Consider the following 19,290-nt stretch of genomic DNA (forward strand, 5'->3'; position numbering starts at 1 on the left):
TGAAAGGGCTTTTTCTTCCATTTTTCAAGAAAGATAAGTTTTGGCTCCCTATATTATAAAATAATAAGATCGATTGACAAAAGAGAGATAATTTACAAGATATGATCCATCTGTATTTAACATTTAATGTATCTATTCAAAATATTGAATCTAAAAAGAAAAGAAAAAAAGAGAGAATTCTTGAGTTTTTTCCCTCATGCTGAGAAAGAAGGTAATTTTAATGTGGCCGATTTACCCTCTTTTGCAATCAGTTTCGCTCCAGCACCCGCTGCTCTAGCTAATTGTCCACCCTTTCCGAGTGTGATTTCTATGTTATGTAAGGCCGTGCCTTTTTTTGGACAGAATAGAAAAACCCTCTTTTTTTGATATCTCCGGAAGTGTGAGGTTCATTTTTAGGAATTGGATAGGTAAAAATACAGAATTCAAAACTTTGAATTCTGAGGAGAAAAAAGAAAAGGAAAAAGGGGGGGACTTGACGGAGAAAAAAGTCGCTTCTTTATTAATGGCTAGGCCCGAATTTTGCAATGGAGCTCCTAAAAAATTTGTTCCTGAGTCAATCTCCTTAGTTCGAAACAAAAATAAATAGGAACATAGTTCCAATAAAGGGAACCCAAGGACCATATTCTTCTCCAACTGGAGTTTTGCTCAAGTCTCGAATGAATTCAAGGACATTCAAAGAAATTCTGACCGTCGGACGGAATGGTTTGTGGATTCCATTCTATGGTTTGTTGTAGACCTGATATTGCTTATTCGGTTGGTCTTGTTTGTAGTTACATGAGTAGGCCTTCTGATTCACATTGGGATGCAGTTATGTGGTTGTTGAAATATTTGAAAAATTCTGCATCTTTTAAGGTTGTTTATGATAATTCTTGTGTCAATAAGCTTAGCATTATTGGGTATTGTGACTCTAATTTTGCTGCGGATTTGGATAAAAGAAGATCCATAACTGGGTACTTGTTTACTATTGGTGGGAATCTGGTGAGTTGGAAGTCCACACTCCAACATGTTGTGGCACTTTCAACCACTGAGGCTGAGTACATTGCCTTGTATGAGGCTGTTAAGGAATGCATGTGGCTTAAGGGGCTTCTAGGAGAGCTTGGTTTTCATGATTTGCATTCTCTTGTTTATTGTGATTCTCAGAGTGCTTTGTGTCTTGCTAAGAACAGTGTGTTTCATTATAGAACAAAGCATGTTGATGTAGAACTGCACTTTATTAGAGATATAATTGTTAAGGGCTTCTTAGATGTGTGTAAGATAGATACTTCTATTAACCCTACAGATATTATGACTAAAGTAGTACCTGTTGATAAGTTTAAGTCTGCTTTAAACTTTTTATAGTTATTATCTTTATAGTTTGTTTTACATTTCTTTTTATATTTATTTGATGGGTTTGTGTCGACTCTCAGGTTTATGCAACATCAAAAGAACAGAGTCAAGGTGGAGAATGTTGTATATATAAAGGGGTATTTCTGTCATTTACTTGTAATTAGGATAGGGTGTGTCTTATGTTTTTGTTAGAGGGGCAGTTTGGTCTTTTCAGCTCCATTGTGTGTTATCATCATATTTTGGGGTTTTAGGGTTATGCTCTCATAACACGATACACACACACTCTCTCTCTCTTCTCTGTCATTCTCCTCTAGTTCTTGCTCTTCCTCTGTTGAGTGGTGGTTTCGGTTGGTATGCCCTAGTGTTGATCTTGCTCTTGTGACTTGGCCCTCATGGTGGTTGAATAGCACTTGCTATTGAGGCGTGAAGACACTTGCTGTGGTGTTCTTGGATCTGCACTGGTGAGAGGTTGAAGCTACGGTTCTTCTACAGGTTTCAGGTGTAGTTGTTCCTAGTCTTGTTGTTTACCTTTCATGTCCATGTATAGAGTTCTTATCTCAAGATCTTAGGGCTATAACCTTACCTTTGCTATTAGATAGTTGCATTGCTTGATGAGTTCACTACTTATCCTTCGATGTAGGTCATTGGACCGAACCAAGTACATCTGGTGTCTTGTTCACTTTCTTTCTTGTGTTGTTTCCGCTGCAATTGGGTGCTTTATTTAACAACTATGAATTGGATAATTAAATCGCTGACGACAATCCAAAGCCTTATGACCCCTTCAATTACATATTTGACAAAACTTAGTAGCAACATTATTCTGAGATCCAAAATTGTGATTAGAAGAGCCCTGATTGTAACCATAATAATGGGATTGATTTGACCGATTATTAAATGAGCGACCTCTATTGTTTCTTCCACGGCCAAGAGAATGACCTTTATGCATATGAAAGGGAGGCCAAACACGTCTAGGGCTTAAGGATAAGTTCTAACAGCCATATTTGTAGCCAGTGGTAGATCAACAGGAGGAGTCTCATCATTTAATCAGACTTCTTGAGTTAACAACATTCCACCTAACTCATTAAAAGACGCATGATTTTCATGAGTAGATACAAATGTGACAAAGGCAACATACTCAATACCAAGACAATTCAAGGTAAATAAACAAAGATCTTCATCCGTAACACTCTTGCCAATAGCAGCTAATTGATCAAAAACAATCTTAATGAACAGAATTACCTCCCTTCTTGATATTTTGAAGATGAAGATGAAGTTGGAGAAAGCGTGAAGTGGAGGAGGCGGAGTAAAGCTTCTCCAGGTGATCCCAAACAGCTTTGGCATTGGTGAAGCCAATGACTTGAGCATATACATTCTCAGTTAAGGAAGCAAGTAACCAACACATGAGCATTTGATCCTATTTGATCCAATGGTTGTACTTCGGATTGGAAGTAGAAGAAGACAGATCTGGAACAGTAGGGGGTGGACATGAATTGTCCCGTCGATAATCCATACAAGCCATATGTCCACAACAAAGGTATGAGCTGGTTCTGCCACATCAGGTAGTTGCTTTCGTTTAGTTTGATGGAGAGAAAATTATTGAGGAAGGGAAACGAGAGGGGTGGATGACCGACCTAGGCATCTGATGCCATGATAAAATTGAGATCGTATGTGAGAAAGAGAAGAGAAGTTGAGAGAGAGACCAAGGCTTAATGTGGTTCGGTTGGAGGATCAACCTACATCCACAATCGAAGAGTTGTTGCTATTTTCATTATTATTTTATTGGAGTTTGTACTTGATATAAATAGAGAGGCTTTTCAGCAACGATACAACTACTCTTTTTTAATTCAAAATTGCCTTAGGATAAGAATTATTGCTCATGAAGATGTCCCGCTGCTGAGGTGATTTATCTGAGTTGAAACTCTTATTTGAATCTCAAGGCAGTTTACTTGAGACACAAGCTTTCTGCGTTTTGTTTTGACAGATTCCATGTTGGACTCTTTGAGACGATTTGCCTGAGGTGTAAGCTTCCTGTGATTTGCTTTGAGAGAATCCATTGTGATGGGTGGTTGATTCGATCTAGATTATACTAAAGCAAGAAAATAAGAGACACAAAAAATGATTACGGAGTTCGGTTCGAGGACCTACTCTCCGGGACACAGGTGTGAGTCCAATCAACTATGGGAAATCGTATGAAATACTTACAGATCTTGGAAGATAAATACAAGACAGGGAGGGTAATCAATGGAACTAGATAGCTCCTCCACAAGCCATCGAAAGCACACCTCAATACCAGCAACAGTCTTCAATTCTGAGAACGATCGCTAGCCAAGAAAAAATCGAAACCAGAGAAGAACGAAATAGAAAAAAATAATCAAACCCTAATCAACTGCTCTTCCATCTACCATCGAGAACTCTCCATTGTCACTGGCAGCAGCATCAATCATCTTCTCCAAGAACAAGACTGAAACCGAAGCTCTTAAGGGAATCGCCAGAGGCTCTCATGCGAGACAAGAAACCCAAAAAATCTGATTTCATGAATCTAACTTCTCCTAATCCAGCTGAACCAGAAAGCTTATTATACAAGACACCTGAACCAAAAACTAGTTTAAAAATTAACAACCCGAACCGACCCGGTTCTTATAGATTACCCCAACAGATCTCCCCCTTAATCTGCAAGCAGAAAAAATTCCCATAAAAGATTGGACATCAACCATCATCGTCCAAGTGTACCTGCAAGATATAAAAAATAAAAAAAATAAAAGGAAAAGGACCAACAATACAAGGCAAATACAAATATGCAAATACCTAGACATATGCAACTAATCATGCAACAACAATACCTCCTAGCAGGCACACCATGCAACAAATGCAACAAGGTAGAGACACCCTAAACCGCAACTCAAAATGTTCACTATTCAACCAAACAAATATGGAGAGCAACCATGCACAAACCAGGCATACATCTCATAAAAGAGATAAAAAGAACAACAGCTGTAAAAAATTGGGCAGCATCTCCCCTAAAAAATGCAACATATGCAAAACCTGATAAAAACACACAAGCATACTTGGACATCACCATACCAAAAAATAAATGGAAAAACAAATATTACACTCCCACAAGAGGTAGTAAACCACCACATAGACTTACTCATGCCAACCAAAGCATAACAAAATATATGATTTAAAAATAAGTAAGACTTTAAACAAAAGCAAGTGTAAACTTCAAAGAAGAACATGATGATACCCAACGACAAACTAGGTTAACAGAACCTCACAACCATCAACAAATGAACAACATGGATCCAAACAAATTGATATTGCCAAAACAGCCCATGAATCTACACAAATGCTTACCATATAAGCCAAGTCAAGTCTAAAACATATCACATGATACATAAGAGAACTTAACAAATAAAGAAGAGAGATTTGAACAATTCAACATTTTCTTAAAAAATATAAAACATGACAATAATCAAAGAATGTTTAACACATGACCAGCTAAAGAAATTTTAACTGAATAGAATTCAACAGGTTAAATTTCTAATGATCCTTGTCAAGAAATAAACTCAGACAAATAAGCATAAATCTCTCCCCCTCAACCAGGTAGATCCCAAAACCTAGGAAATTCCTAACAGATCCAAATACTTCCATTTCAAATTCTGATTTTAAAACTTTTCCAAATGAATAGAACATGCAACCAATATGTAAACCATATAAAGGTAGATATAAGACAAAGAAATGAGAAACTAGAGGCAACTGTCAAAACCTAAATGCAAAACACAATGCAAAAACACAAACATCAAGTCTTATATATCAATGCCAAGGGAATACACATGAAACCACAACAGGATTCATTAACAAGTCATATTTTCAATTCAATTGTTAAAATGCCTAAAGAAGTTGCAAAATAGTTCTTTCTTCTACATGAGTGTAAAGAAAGACAACAAGTATCCAATTACCCAATAAAATAATTAAGGGAGTAACTCAGGATCGCAAACACTCTTATAGTCTTACATTTAACAACAAAATGAAAATTATCAAGACAAACCCAAAAAGGCAATCATACTCCTAAATCTATCACTGGTCTACTACCACTACTCAACCAGGACCTCTCTACCCACTCATCACAAGGAGGGGCACAAATCAACAACTAAACATATCCAGATCACCTAAAGTAGATATCAACCAGAGATAAAGAAAAGAAATAAATTCCATAAGACTCAACAACTCTAATCCTACAAGAACAAACTCACGAAACACGAAATAATGAACAAGACTCCAACTAAATATGATGATACCTAATCACAATGCACACAGGCCATAAAAATCCAACTGTTAACATGATATAACCAAGCAAACAAAACTGGTGCAAGTCATCTTACTAGACAACAACATAAATCTGAAACATAACATTAAGAGTAAATACTCCCACTCAAACCATACAAGCTGACAGAATCATATCCCCTGAATCACTTGTGAACCCCAACAACATGTGAGGACACCCCCTTGATAACACCTGTGTCAAGACCAGCACTATCTAGGCTGAACTAGAGACCAAAACCTCTCCAAACACCAGGGATACACCTAATGCTATACCAAGTGAAATAGGAACCCTCATGTGTGGAACCAACTATACTAAAACAATCTCACACATGTCAACACCACCTATTACCACTCTAGCATTCCAAAACTCAGTCAGACAAGTATACCAATGCAAATATGAGCATCTATGAGAGTACAAAACAACAATAAATAATTAACATGCCAACACTATCATAATTGGTCAAGCCTTCTCACACAATAAAGCATATAGTTTGACCAATACTAATAGAAAACAAGGCACAAAACATGTTGTCTCAGATTTATTAAATAAACAACTTCCTTACACAAGCATAACACCTTAAAGATAAATAGACCACCTCCCTTTAACAAAGAAACAAAATAGGATAAACCAAAGTGTGCACCCAATGGAAACCCAAATAACTAGGTCTTCAAAGCAAGGTCTATGCTACCAAAGAAAGCACCTAGGTCATCAAAGGATTTCATACACATTTGCTTGACCACCCACTAGAAGAAGGCATATCACAATTAGAGATTTCATTTTCTTTCAATTTTCTTTTGTATGCAAAGTAATGTTTCTTAATGTGACCCATTCTCTTACAGAAAAAACATCTCTTGGTGCTAGAATCAAATCTATTATCCCCATTTTTATCCTTATTGCTATTAGCATGATTGTCATTACCCTTACCCTTTCCCTTGGGTTTCCCTTGTTTATAAGTGCCTTTGCCCGTAACAAACAAATTTTCCCCACTTCCCTTAGCCTTACAGAAGCCAATAACTCTGACTTCCTATTCTTTAAAGCATCAATACATTGGTCAAGGGTAATATTTTGACAAGTATATTTAATAGAATTCTTAACAAGAAGATAATCATTATGAAGGGAATTTAACAAGATGATAGACAAGTCTTGGTCATCTAATTTACTCTTCTCCTCAGTACTAACCAAATCATGAACTAATTTCTTTAACACATCTAGATTTTGGTCTAGACTGATAGCAGGATCCATTTTAAAACCATACAATCTTTCTTTTAAATAAATCCTGTTACCCAAGTTTTTTTTTCTAATAAAACTATTCAAGTTTTGTCCACACTTTGATAGGGGTGTTATACTCTTCATCTAGACACCTAATGACACCATCAATGATGTTCCAGAGTATGCAACCAATTGCATTCTCCATCACCTCAGTCCTCAACACAGGGTCTATGCTTTCAAAGAAAACATCAAGATCATCTATAGCCTTAAGGAGTCTTTGTTGGGCCATAAGAGCTCTTATCTTCCTCTTCCATATTCAAAAATCCCCAGTCTCATCAAACTTTTCTATGGCTACCCTGAAAATCCCCATTGGAACTCCCAAATCTAGGTACTTAGGGTTTTCACCCAGACCTACAGCTCTACGAGAGCTAGTGGTAACTACACTGGGAGGAGAATCCTCCCCAGGTAGACTCAACCCCTTACTAAACTCCACTTTTAAGCCGATAAACCTCACAGATCAGGATATACAAGAAATAATTCAAAAATACTGATATGAACAATTCTAAAAAATTAATTACAAGAATTAATCAACCTCAATCCGTTAGATAAACATATACAATTTACAGCAGCATTAAATTGAACAAAAAATGTTAACACATGCAGTCTATATAGACCAAATACAGTGCCTGGTTAACAAGAAAAACATGTATCAATATCTAACACATCATATTCCAGATTAAATCAATAATTAATATCATAGAATTCTATCCCATACCTAAGTTATCAAATTACAAAATCAATAGGTTTAAGAACAAAAAAAATTAGAACCGAATACAATCTTAAACAGCAGTAGCACCAGTAGAAGAATATATAACCTAATTGATTTAGTAATCTAACCTATATGCCATATGAGATTATATGAACCAAATTAGATATGAAACTCATAGAAACCCTAATCTGGTTCCACTGAATCACCTAAACAAAGGTCTGATGCCAAATTGTGATTGCAAGGGTGGTTTATTCAATCAAGATCATACCAAAGCAAGCAAATAAGAGACACAGAGAATGATTACGGAGTTCGATCTGAGGACCTACTCTCCGGGACTCAGGTGTGAGTCCAATCAACTATGGGAAATCGTATGAAATACTTACAGATCTTGGAAGATAAATACAAGACAGGGAGGGTAATCAATGGAACTAGATAGCTCCTCCACAAGCCATCGAAAGCACACCTCAATACTAGCAACAGTCTTCAATTTTGAGAACGATCGCCAGCCAAGAAAAAACCGAAACCAGAGAAGAATGAAATAGAGAAGAGTAATCAAACCCTAATCAACTGCTCTTCCATCTACCGTCGAGAACTCTCCATTGTCGCCGGCAGCAACATCAATCATCTTCTCCAAGAACAAGACTGAAACTGAATCTCTGAAGGGAATCGCTAGAGGCTCTCACGTGAGACAAGAAACCCAGAAAATCTGATTTCGTGAATCTAACTTCTCCTAATCCAGCTGAACCAGAAAGCTTATTATACAAACAGCTTTAAAACTGGTTCAAAAAATAACAACTGAACCGACCCGATTCTTACAGATTACCCCAACATCCATGTTGGATTATTTGTGTTTCCGTAACAGGGAACTATGTGTTTTCTTGTTTCTTTATCAGTAATTTTTAGTTCATTATTCTTTTTATTTATTTTATTTTGCGGTTGAGGATGGAGTGTAAAGAAGTGAAAGTTGGTGAGTAAACATGTGGTTGCAACCCATGATTCTGCTGCCTCTTATATTGTATGGGTTATTAACTCTAAATCATTTCCTTTTGCTTTGAGATCACAAATACAATCTTAGGTCTTATGATTCTTACAAAATTTTCAAACAAGTTGTCATATTGACATTTATGATTGCAACCCAAGTTGTGGTGTGATTTGTTATGTCTACATCTGCTACCTATAGGGGTGAGAAAGTGAAGAATTCCATACCAAATACACAGTATAGGTCTCATCTCTAAAACTTAGAACTCCACTCATTGTGTGGTACCAAACTGTCTCCCTTCTCCCCTTTGAGTATGTGCGATCTAAACTCCCAAAGACAGGTTTCTAAGCAATATTGAGCTGGTCTTTTATTTCTCACTAGAGTTTTTAGGTCTTCAGCTTGTTTACTTGCCCAAATATGTATAAGACTTATCCATGAGATCATATCATTCAGGGACTTAAAAGAAAAATTAAGTAACCCCACAAAACAAGAAAAATTATATATAAATCTCTATTTAGATTAGTGACCACACCAAATCTTCTACGCCTACATGAGATGGTTGTAATATAGGAATTCAATTAAATTAATCTCATAAAGACAAGAACTATTTATCACTTCATGTTTTTTTTTTGTTTTTTTTGGTAGGATATCACTTCACTTCATGTTTTATGGTTATTCCATAATGTCACCTTTTTCAATGTTAGAAAATTCATGGTGTCACTTTAGACCTTCATGCATGAGCAGCATTTAGTTAGAGGTCATCGACAATTATTCTACTCTAGAATCCAAATGAAAAATGGCTACGGGGTTTATTTTATTTAGTATTTGTTCATCTATTTATTTTGTTTGGTAGGTATTCTTCAATAGTTTGACTATGTCATACTAGCATAGAAGATCTACAGGCTAAATTGTACAACATCCACTTTCATGCGTAATTTCAAGTTACGACCCTTAGTAGTCAAAGCTTTGACCATTACATTTGTTGTTCAAGGATTCATATACTTTCTACGTGTAAAAAAACGAAAATACCCTCACAAGTTTTCCTGCCATTTTGTTCCTAAGTACCCATTTTCTTCCAATATCTCGCCACAGCTGCCAAAAACCACCCCAACCCCTCCCCTGTCATCATCAGAATCACCCCCCGCTCTCTATAACAGCTTGATCCATGTCATCAGTGGGTGTCTTCGTTGTTTAATTCCCTTGGACCTCCAAATTCTAACAAGGTAAGCTCACGTTCTCATAATCAAACCCAACAAGTGAAACTTCATATTGAAAAGGATTTTGGTTTTGCTTCATTAGTGCTCGTTGTCATTTTTATTTTTCCCCATTTGACAGGTTGTTCCTATGTAAATCATATGAACCTGAGAAAGTTATCCAATGAAAAAGGTTTTGGCCAGGGTAAATTAAGCCAGAAGAAAACATTAACTGAGAAAAATGCCTGTAATCAACTCCATCTCTCTTGTTCTTCTCCAAATCAATATCCAGAAGTCCCATAGAGTTTGGTGCATAAAGATCCCTTGAAACATCAAATTCCTTGAAATTTACCCACCAACGACCTCAAAAATTTGACTGATTAGCCCAAGCTATATAAGATGTAGAGAATCAATATTTCCGTTAAGAACTTGGTACCTTTCCAAAGAGCTTTCTTTTTTCTTTTGGAATTTTGATGCTTCTATTTGCATTCAATTTACGGATCCGTGCCCAAGTTACCCGAAAATTCTTTTTGGTAAAGGATGGTTTGGTGGAAGTAGCGATAGCTGCTGATTAAGCATTGGGTCTTGTTGGTGACGACTTGGGTTCCTGGCATTGTTGATTCAGATCTCTTGGATTTCTCTAAAGACATTAGGGATTGTGGGTTTCTAAGAAGGATTGTGTTTAGTAGAGTTATTGCACTTTTCTCACTCTATTCTGCCTCTGCCTCTATTGTCTAACTCCTTAGAGAGGGGATTTCTTGGCAGTCTCTCCACAACAACTCACATGGTCAAAACCTCGCCTCAACCAACCCTATCGGAGCCAGAGCAGCCTCAGCTTCCGTCTTCATACTGGTGTCATGCCTGCAAAAAGTGAGTCTCGGTTGAAACCCTAACCTACTTAACCGAGTTTGTCCATTTCATCTGTCGAAGATTGCGTGGTGGCGATACTTGATAGCACTGTTGTTACTTCCAGCAATGACAGGGGAGGGGCGGGAGTGGGTTTCCGGTGAGATGTAGGAAACGAAATCCCTTAACCCATCTAGGGAGGGAAAATTATTTGAGTGTATTTTGGTCTTTTTACACGTAGAAAGGTATATAAGTCATTCAAACAATAAATGTAACGATCAAATCTTTGACATAAGGGTGGGTAACTTGGAATTGTGCAAAAACGTGAAAGTGGGTGCCATGCAGTTTAGCCCAATTAAGTTGGCAATCAAGAATTATAGGCCTATTTTAGTGCGAGCCTTACAAAAAACACTTTTTTTTTTTTTTTGGTGCAAGTCCCTTTATAAATTATAGTACATCAAACTGATTGAATGTACATATATGTTGTGCAAATATTTGTTCACCTTTGAATTGGGAGTCTGATCAATTAACCCACCACAATCAACTCAAGAGCTCAATCGCTTATCCTAAGGAGAAGATGTTACAAGATCGAGAATGAGCTAATAATTGTTGGAGATAGGAGGCTAAGGTTGGAGCCTAATGCGTCCAAAAACCGTTTAACTTTCGGATTCCTCAACGTTGGCCTGCAAAATAGAGTTAGACGTGGACCAACAGCACAGTCGGGTAGCCACCTCCGAAGGCTAAGTTAGTAAGTGGAACACCACAATGCTCTGACTGATTTCAAAGCTTAATTGAATACGTTAATGGAGGGAATTGATTCAGATACCTCTGCTTTGCGTTAATCTTTTGTTTATATAGATTTTACCTTCCATCTTCAACCGTTGGATTAGTTTACCACCTTTCTTTGTGGCCGCTAGATCGTAGTGTTTACCCTTCTTTTGGAGTTAGTGTAATTACCTTTTGGGCACAATCGTCCCTCCCGAATTTTAAGGGATCACGCCTCCTCCTTCTGAACTGTCTTAGTTCTTTCTCATGTCATTTGACGATTTCGTTACCGATCCAAGCTCGACGTGGTCGAACCCAGTTTGGGGGTTTGTTGCATCTTCATCACGAGCCCCCCAAGCCTAGCAATTGGGTGAAGCCCTCGGCCTGATGTCTTGGCTTGCTTCTCTCAATCATTATCTTTGGCCACTATAGTCAGAAGGTTAAACATCCTCCCGTTTTTGAAATGTCGTATTAATTACCTTACTGGGCAATGGCACGCTCATCTAGCTGCCTTAGTTTTTCATGACTCGCGCCACAAACGCCACGTGGCACGAATGTGCAGGTGCTATCATTACGATTATGTGTACAAACCGTCTTCAATCTCTGGCCGTTGATTCTAAAAGCATCTTATTCATTGGATGAGAAACACAAATCGTCATTCGTCCTTGTCCATTGATTCGAATCAATCTCAGTCATCCAACTTCTCATGAGGTCTATTTAAACCCTCTTCTTCTTCATTTCACTTCTTCACTTTTACTATTTTTGAGAGATGTTGTTGCCTCTATGAATTTTGCCTTCGCCTGCAAGTTCTCACCTTCTCAAGTTTCAAGTGTTGAAGAATTCTTCTTCTGTTCTATTACAAGTAAGTGCCATTTCTTCAGCTAGTCTTTATGTTCTTTGCATTCTCTTTGCTATTTCATTCAAGACTCTTCCCATAGTTCCTAAAGTACCCTAGTTTCTTCATTCTTCTTTTCTCCTTAGTTAGTTTGTCCTAGAATGGGTAGTGACAAGACCTCAGATGATGACTCCATTGATCATATGATTGATGGAGATGATTCAACAAACCAAGCCAGCCCCTCAGAGCTAGTAGAATTGTCAGGTGATAGGAACGAGAGGATTACCGGCCGGTGGGTGGCCTCCTTTTGTTTTACCCCGAGGGAACCATCAAGGAATGTACTCGTGAGCAAGAAAAAGGTCTCCTCCCCAACTTCTTGAAAACAGAAGGCCCCATCCTCGGCTGTGGTAGGAGGTTCCCAACCTTCTGAGAGGCCTTCCCATGGCCCTAGTTTCTTCGTTTTGTATATGTGTCCTGAGGAGGTAGAAACTCTCTCTAGCCAATTTGCTCTTCCTTTCACCTATGTGCTCCGTGTTCCGAACTCGGATAAGAGGGTCAATTCTAACCCTCCTAATGAATTCTCTACTTACACCGACAGCTTAAAAAGTGGGGTTTGGTTTCCCTTTTCTCTCCTCTTTTCTCTGAGGTTCTCAATCACTAGGAGATATGCCTGGGCATGCTTCTCTCAAACAAATGGTGCCTTATCATTGACCTCCTAGGCCTCTGCTTTGACCTAGAGAGTACTCCTTCACTCCCTCTATTCTCTCATTGAGACCTTACTTCAGCCTCGTTGTTACTTGCCTCGAACCCGAATCTTAGTGCAAAACGGATGACAAATCCCCTTGGACTCTTTAATAGCACTCCCACTCCCGCTCCTTGCTTGTCACTCGAACCGTCCACATAAATGTTCCACGTGGTAGGCCGTAGTCTCCACCATAAAGTCAACTAAGGCCTGGGCCTTTATGGCTGTTTGGAGTTTGAAATCCACTTGGAACACCCCAAGCTCTACCGACCATTCTTGGTTAATACCTCAATCAGGTGCGCCTAAAAGTAAGGTCTCAATTTCCTTGCCGCCATCATAAAAGCCAAAGCTTGCTTCTCGATCTCCAAGTACCTTGTTTCATCATCTAGGAGCACATGGCTAACATAATAGATTGGCCACTGCTTCTTGTCCTTTTCCTGAACGAGAACTGCATTTACAGATGAGGACGAAGTTTCCAAGTAAACTTGTAAAGTTTCTCTTTTTTTCTAGTGGAGATAACAGAGGTGGCTTTCCTAGCATTAGCTTTAGGTTCTCGAACACTTTTTGGCACTCCTCTGTCCATCGTGCCTCTTTGCTTCCGCCTAGATCTTTCAGAGCCTTAAAGAAAGGAAAACTTCTTTCTCCCGATTGTGCAATGAATCGATTCAAAGCTGCTACTCTGCCTATTAAGCACATCCCAGACGGTCTTCAGGGGTTCCATGTCAATCAAAGCTTGTATTTTGACTAGATTTGCTTCGATCCCTCGTTGGGAAACCATTAATCCCCAAGAACTTTCCGGATGATACCTTGAAGGTGCACTTCTCAAGATTAAGTCTTATTTGGTATCTCCTCAAAACAGAGAAAACTTCTGCCAAGTTTGTAATATGTCCCGAATGCTAAAGGCTTTTCATGAGCATGTCATCGACATATGCCTCCATATTTTTCCCGATCAGGTTTTGGAAGATTTTGTTCACCACCCTTTGAGAGGTTGCTCCTGTGTTCATTAGCCCGAACGGCATGACCTTTTCATAGAAGCTTTCATGATGGGTCATGAATGCAGTGAACTTCTCATCCTCAACGGTCATCAAGATCTGATTGTATCTCGAATACGCATCCATGAAACTCAAATTTTCATAGCCGGCTGTTGCATCAATCAAGAGATCTATTTAGGGTAGAGGGTAGCAGTCATTCAGGTAAGCTTTATTGAGGTTTGTGTAGTCAATACACATCTTCTATTTCCCGTTCGCCTTCTTTACCATCACCACATTGGCTAACCAAGTTGGACACTCAATCAATTGGATATCCCGACTCCTTCAGTTTCTGATAGCCTCGTTCTTTTCAATTGAGAAATTTCTTCTTCTCTGGATTACAGGTTTGGCCTTCGGGTCTATCCACAGTCTGTGTTCTGCAACAGTTCAACCTATGCCTGGCATATCAGTTGTTGACCATGCAAACACATCTATGTTCACCTGAAGAAACTTCTTCAGTTGTTCTTTGAAGTCTTTTGTTTGTTCTAACCCAATGAAAGTTGTTTTTCCTTCGTCGGTTGAATCCAATTGGATTTGCTCCAGTTTTTCCATGAGTTTGGGTTTTTTCATTATGTCTTCATCCAGATTATCACAAACTTCAATCGGTAAAGCCGTGGCTTTATTTGGTCCTGCTTTGTCCTTTAGATAAGATACATAACACTACCTAGAAGCCTTTTGATCATAAGTTACATCTCCTATACCCTTGTTGGTCGGGAATTTGATTTTCATGTGCTTGGTTTATACAACCGCTCCTAGCTTTGTGAGTGAGGCCATCTTGAGTATGACATTATAGGCTGGGAGTTCCCAAACAACCAAAAAATTAACCCGAATAGTGGTCTCCTTCGGGAAGTATCCAACTGTTAGATCCAATTGTATTGATCCTTTTAAGATCGCTGACGATCCAGCGAAACCATATAAGTGGGTGGATGTTGGCTTCAACAAATCTTCCTCCATACTTAACTTTTGATATGCTTCATATGATAACAGATTTGCTGAGGATCCTGTATCCACCAGCAACCTGTGTACCTCCTGACGGAAGATCTCGACCTTGATCACGATCGCATCGTTGTGCAGAGTACATACACCTCTTTCATCTTCCTTGTTGAAGACAATGCTTTTTTCTATGCTTGGTCTTTTTCTTTTGGCTGCTTCTCCCAATCCCCCGAACTTTGATTTTGCTTTCAATTTTTTGAGGGATTTAGGCTTTGGGCCCCCAAATATCGTGAGAATTAGGGATCAATTGGCCCCTTCTATTTCCTTCCCTTTATTGGATTTAGGGGCTTCGGTCTGATTGTCTCTACTTCCCGAACGCTCCCTTCTTTTCTCAGTAGTAGTTTTTCTCTCCCGATCGTCATCATGACACTTAATGTATTCGCCTTCAAGTGTCTACACTCGTTGGTGTAGTGTCCATAATCTCTATGAAAATGACAGTATTTGTCCATGTTTCTCTCCTCAAGCTTAGCTATCATCTTGGGTGGCCATCTCAAGATGTCTTGATCTTTGATTTGCATTAGGATCTTTGATCATCGGGCATTTAGCGGTGTGTATTCAGCATGATCTGGTGAGTGTTGTCTCCACCCCCAACGTCCCTTATTCACCCGATCGTTGTTCTACCCTCTCGAACCTTGGCTTTTTTCTGGAGCCATTTGCTATTTTGTGGTTGTCTTCATCTCTCCTTGCCGAGCGTCAAGGATCTCTGTTACCTTAGCTTGTTTTTGGCACCTCTGAACAAGTTCAGGATATATGGTCAGTATATCCTGCAATAGCAACTCCAGGAGTCTCCTGTTAGAAAGGCCTATGAACAGTGCTGTTTTGGCCACCTGTTCATCAAGATTCTCGATCTCCATGGTTGCCTTGTTGAACCTTTGTAAGTACTCCTGAATGGACTCGTTCTTTGCCTACTTGACAGTGAACAAAGTCTCTTCGGTCTTCTTGGTCTGAATCCCATGGTCTTCTTGATCTAAATCCCACTTTGGTAACGACTGATGAACTTTTGGGCTAGTTCGTCAAAGTCAATGATTTTTCCCGAAGGCAGGTTTGAGAACCACTTTTGAGCTGCTCCCGTGAGTGAAGACCCGAACACTCTACCTAGGATCTCATCAGAATTGCCAGCAACGGCCATTGTCTGCCGGTAGTAACTCATATGGGCTATCGGATATCCCGATCCATCAAACAGAGAGAAGGTTGGAAGCCTGAAGTTGTGGGGGAATTCATACCTGGCTATTGCTTCCATGAACAGGGTCTTTCTGATGATTGAATAGATGTCATTGGTCCTTTTGCCCCTTGTGAGTTATCCCAATTTTTTTATTGATGTCAGCCAACTCTCGATCGATCTGCACCTCCCGAGTGCCTATCGTTCGGACGTTGTCTCGGCCTAATCTTTGGAATGTAGCCGTATGTGTTCGTACTCTACACTCAAGCCTGGTGAGAGTTCAAGTTCGACTCCCTTGTTCTTGATCACGAACGTTTGGTTCCTCTGTCCTAGGTAACTTTCCAGTCCTCCTTATTTCCGACCGCTCCTTTTATGTTTCTTGTGGGCCTTGATTCCTTTCTTGACGGAAATTCTGGCCCTCGATCGGTTGTCTATTTCTTCAAGGAGAACGCCCCCGAACTGAAGAATTTCTTCTCTCGACCCTTCATGTTTGCCTTCTTGCTTCCTCACGATCGTGAAGATTCAAGTTTCTCGGGGCTCCTAGCGTCTGGCCACCATTCGGAACATTTGTTGCATCTCCAGAAATTGAAGTTACATCTTATTCATATGTTCTTGAATGACTGGAACCATTCGAACCTCATCATTAGGGTCTTTCAGGCAAACTCCTCCGGCTATTTCTTCTACTTCATGGATTTCACCTTCACGAACACAATTTCCCTAAGGAGGAAGACAATTTCCATCTGAAGGAGACTGGAGATTTTGATTCTGATGTCTCTAAAGCGTCGATCTAGTGTCTACCATGGCTTTTTGAAGCGTTTCCCACAAACGACGCCAAATGATGCGTCCAAAAATTGTGTAACCTTCGGATTCCTCAACGTTGGCCTGCAAAATAGAGTTAGACATGGGTCGACATCACGGTTGGGTAGCCACCTCCTAAGGCTAAGTTAGTAAGTGGAACACCGCAATGCTCTGGCTGATTGCAAAGCTTAATTGAATATGTTAATGGAGGGAAACGATTCAGATACCTCTGCTTTATGTTAATCTTTTGTTTATATAGATTTTACCTTCCATCTTCAACCGTTGGATCAGGTTACCACCTTCTTTGTGGCTACCCGATCGTAGGGTTTTACCCTTTTGTTGGAGTTGGTGGTAGTTACCTTTTGGGACACGATCGTCCCTCCCAAATTTTAAAGGATTATGCCTACTTCTGTAACTGTCCTAGTTCTTTCTCATGTCATTTTACGGTTTCATTACCGATCTAGGCCCGACCGGGTTCATCGGACCGGCCATGGTCAAACCCAGTTTGGGGGTTGTTGCATCTACATCAGGCCCAGTAGCATTAATGTCATAATAGGAAAGAAAATAGGGGGGAGGACCTGCCCCAGGGATCAAGCTTTTCTAAATAAGGCCAACTTGGGTAGCACACCCACTATAAAGAGTAAAGTCCAATTGGAGCACTAAATATAAGACTAGCGTCGATGACACGTCCACATGAAGAATAAAAATCAGTTAAAGGGTATTGAATATTAAATCTAGAAGGGTCAAGCAAGGAATCGTAGAAGATCCAATGGACAACCCTTGGAAGGTTAATCTTATAAACAGTAAATTATTGTCAACTTTTGGCCAAAAAATAATTTCTGGTCAACAAGAGGTAACTGAATTCAAACTTTTTTTTTTAGTTCTAAATAAATATATCAAATTCTAAATTGAGGCACAGAGCTGTCATTTGACTTGCGCATGCAGATAACTACAAACTTCTCTACTATTTCTCTTGCGTAGATGGAAAGGTTTGAAGGTTACAGTAGAGAAACTACAAACGGCACTTTCTATAAAATTTTAAGAAGAGGGAAAAGGAAAAGACACCGGGTTGCTTTTCAAGATGATCACAGAAACTGGCCCATTCTGGGAAAAATTAATCCAAACGAGTTAACTGATGAACCAAACCAACCCTTTTTGCTCACGCACCATCTACCTTCTTCTTCCTGAACTGCTGATACTTGGGCACTGGAGTTGAATTAGAGTCCAAGAAAAACAGAATCACCACCATAACCACACATGAAGCAAGCATTGGTATTGGTCCAAACCCCCAAAACAAGAAAGTCATGGCAAGGTAAAGCAATCTCAATCCAAGCTGCCAGAAATTATTTCCTCTTATAACCGATGAAAGCACGTAATCCACCGGCATCTCAACACTGGGTGTGCTTATGAAGAATTCAGCCTGCATGTGATACCTAGCAGCCTGGACAAACGACCCAAATGACAACAAGAAAGACGCGAGCATGCTTATGTACTTTAACTCAATTGTGGTGGTGCTTGTGTCTCCAATAATGAAAATGTTCTTGGAGAGATACCCAGATGATGAGCTTCCCACTAGAGTTCCTATCAGAGAGCCCAGGGTAAGAGTAATTGTGGCCAAATAGATTGCACCTGTTATGCTTGCGGAAATTACAGAGACAGCATAACTTGTGTTACTTCCAACCTGCATAATCCAAGATCAGACAACAGTTAATCAGGATTATGAGTTCATTTGAAGGGATAAAGATAGATTAAGTTCTAATAATCAAACCTGCATCATGTTCTCAACCCATGCCGTCCTATTGATGTTCTCATAACCGATCACTGTCGTTGCAGGACATTTTAGAACTCGGAAGATGAGGTAGAGATGGTAAGTGAACACTAAAAAGAGCCCTGCTGGGACCAAGATCAAGTCAATATATTCAATCAAGAACTCCATTAGATTGGCTTTACCTTCTTACCTCCTTCCTCCTTGTTCTCTGCGTTTAGAACATAGCAGAGATGAGCTTACTGGTGATGATGGGTTTACTTGTACATAATTCAATTTGAAAGCATGACTCCATGACCGTAGATTATCTTTCTGGGTTATATTTATTAGGGAGAGTTACGTAATGGGCTGGTCATGGTTGAGACCTAATGGATATTAAATAGACATTATCTACCTCTAACGTTGACTAGCCCAACAAACAGTATATTCGAACTTTGATGTCTTACTAAGCATTTGTAAGGTAGGAATCTAGACTTAGCCCCACCCGGTTTGATTTGTGAGATATTGTATTATTGTAGGAAAAAATAAAACCATATGGCTTCACGTCCCCAGTCATCTA

General features: G+C 39.3%; 1 protein-coding gene across 1 annotated transcript; it reads right to left on the minus strand.

Moving 5' to 3' along the window:
- Nucleotides 1-17,843: 17,843 nt before the first annotated feature.
- Nucleotides 17,844-19,013, minus strand: LOC149004965 (uncharacterized). Its single transcript, XM_089169431.1, has 2 exons — nt 18,735-19,013; nt 17,844-18,647 (listed from the first exon to the last, which is right to left on the minus strand). The coding sequence occupies exons 1-2, from the start codon at nt 18,900-18,902 to the stop codon at nt 18,126-18,128; spliced, it is 690 nt and encodes a 229-aa protein (XP_089025557.1). The 5' UTR covers nt 18,903-19,013; the 3' UTR covers nt 17,844-18,125.
- Nucleotides 19,014-19,290: the final 277 nt, after the last annotated feature.

The sequence above is a fragment of the Hakea prostrata genome, chromosome 9 (assembly GCF_041222555.1).
Source record: "Hakea prostrata isolate BN-2017 chromosome 9, UWA_Hpros_2, whole genome shotgun sequence".
In the NCBI taxonomy this organism is placed as follows: Eukaryota; Viridiplantae; Streptophyta; class Magnoliopsida; order Proteales; family Proteaceae; genus Hakea; species Hakea prostrata.

Coding starts and splice junctions, on each gene's coding strand:
- LOC149004965 (XM_089169431.1), bottom strand. CDS start 18,902: ATGGAGTTCTTGATTGAATATATTGACTTGATCTTGGTCCCAGCAGGG. Junction 18,648..18,734: donor GGGTTGAGAACATGATGCAG/GTTTGATTATTA, acceptor TGGATTATGCAG/GTTGGAAGTAACACAAGTTA.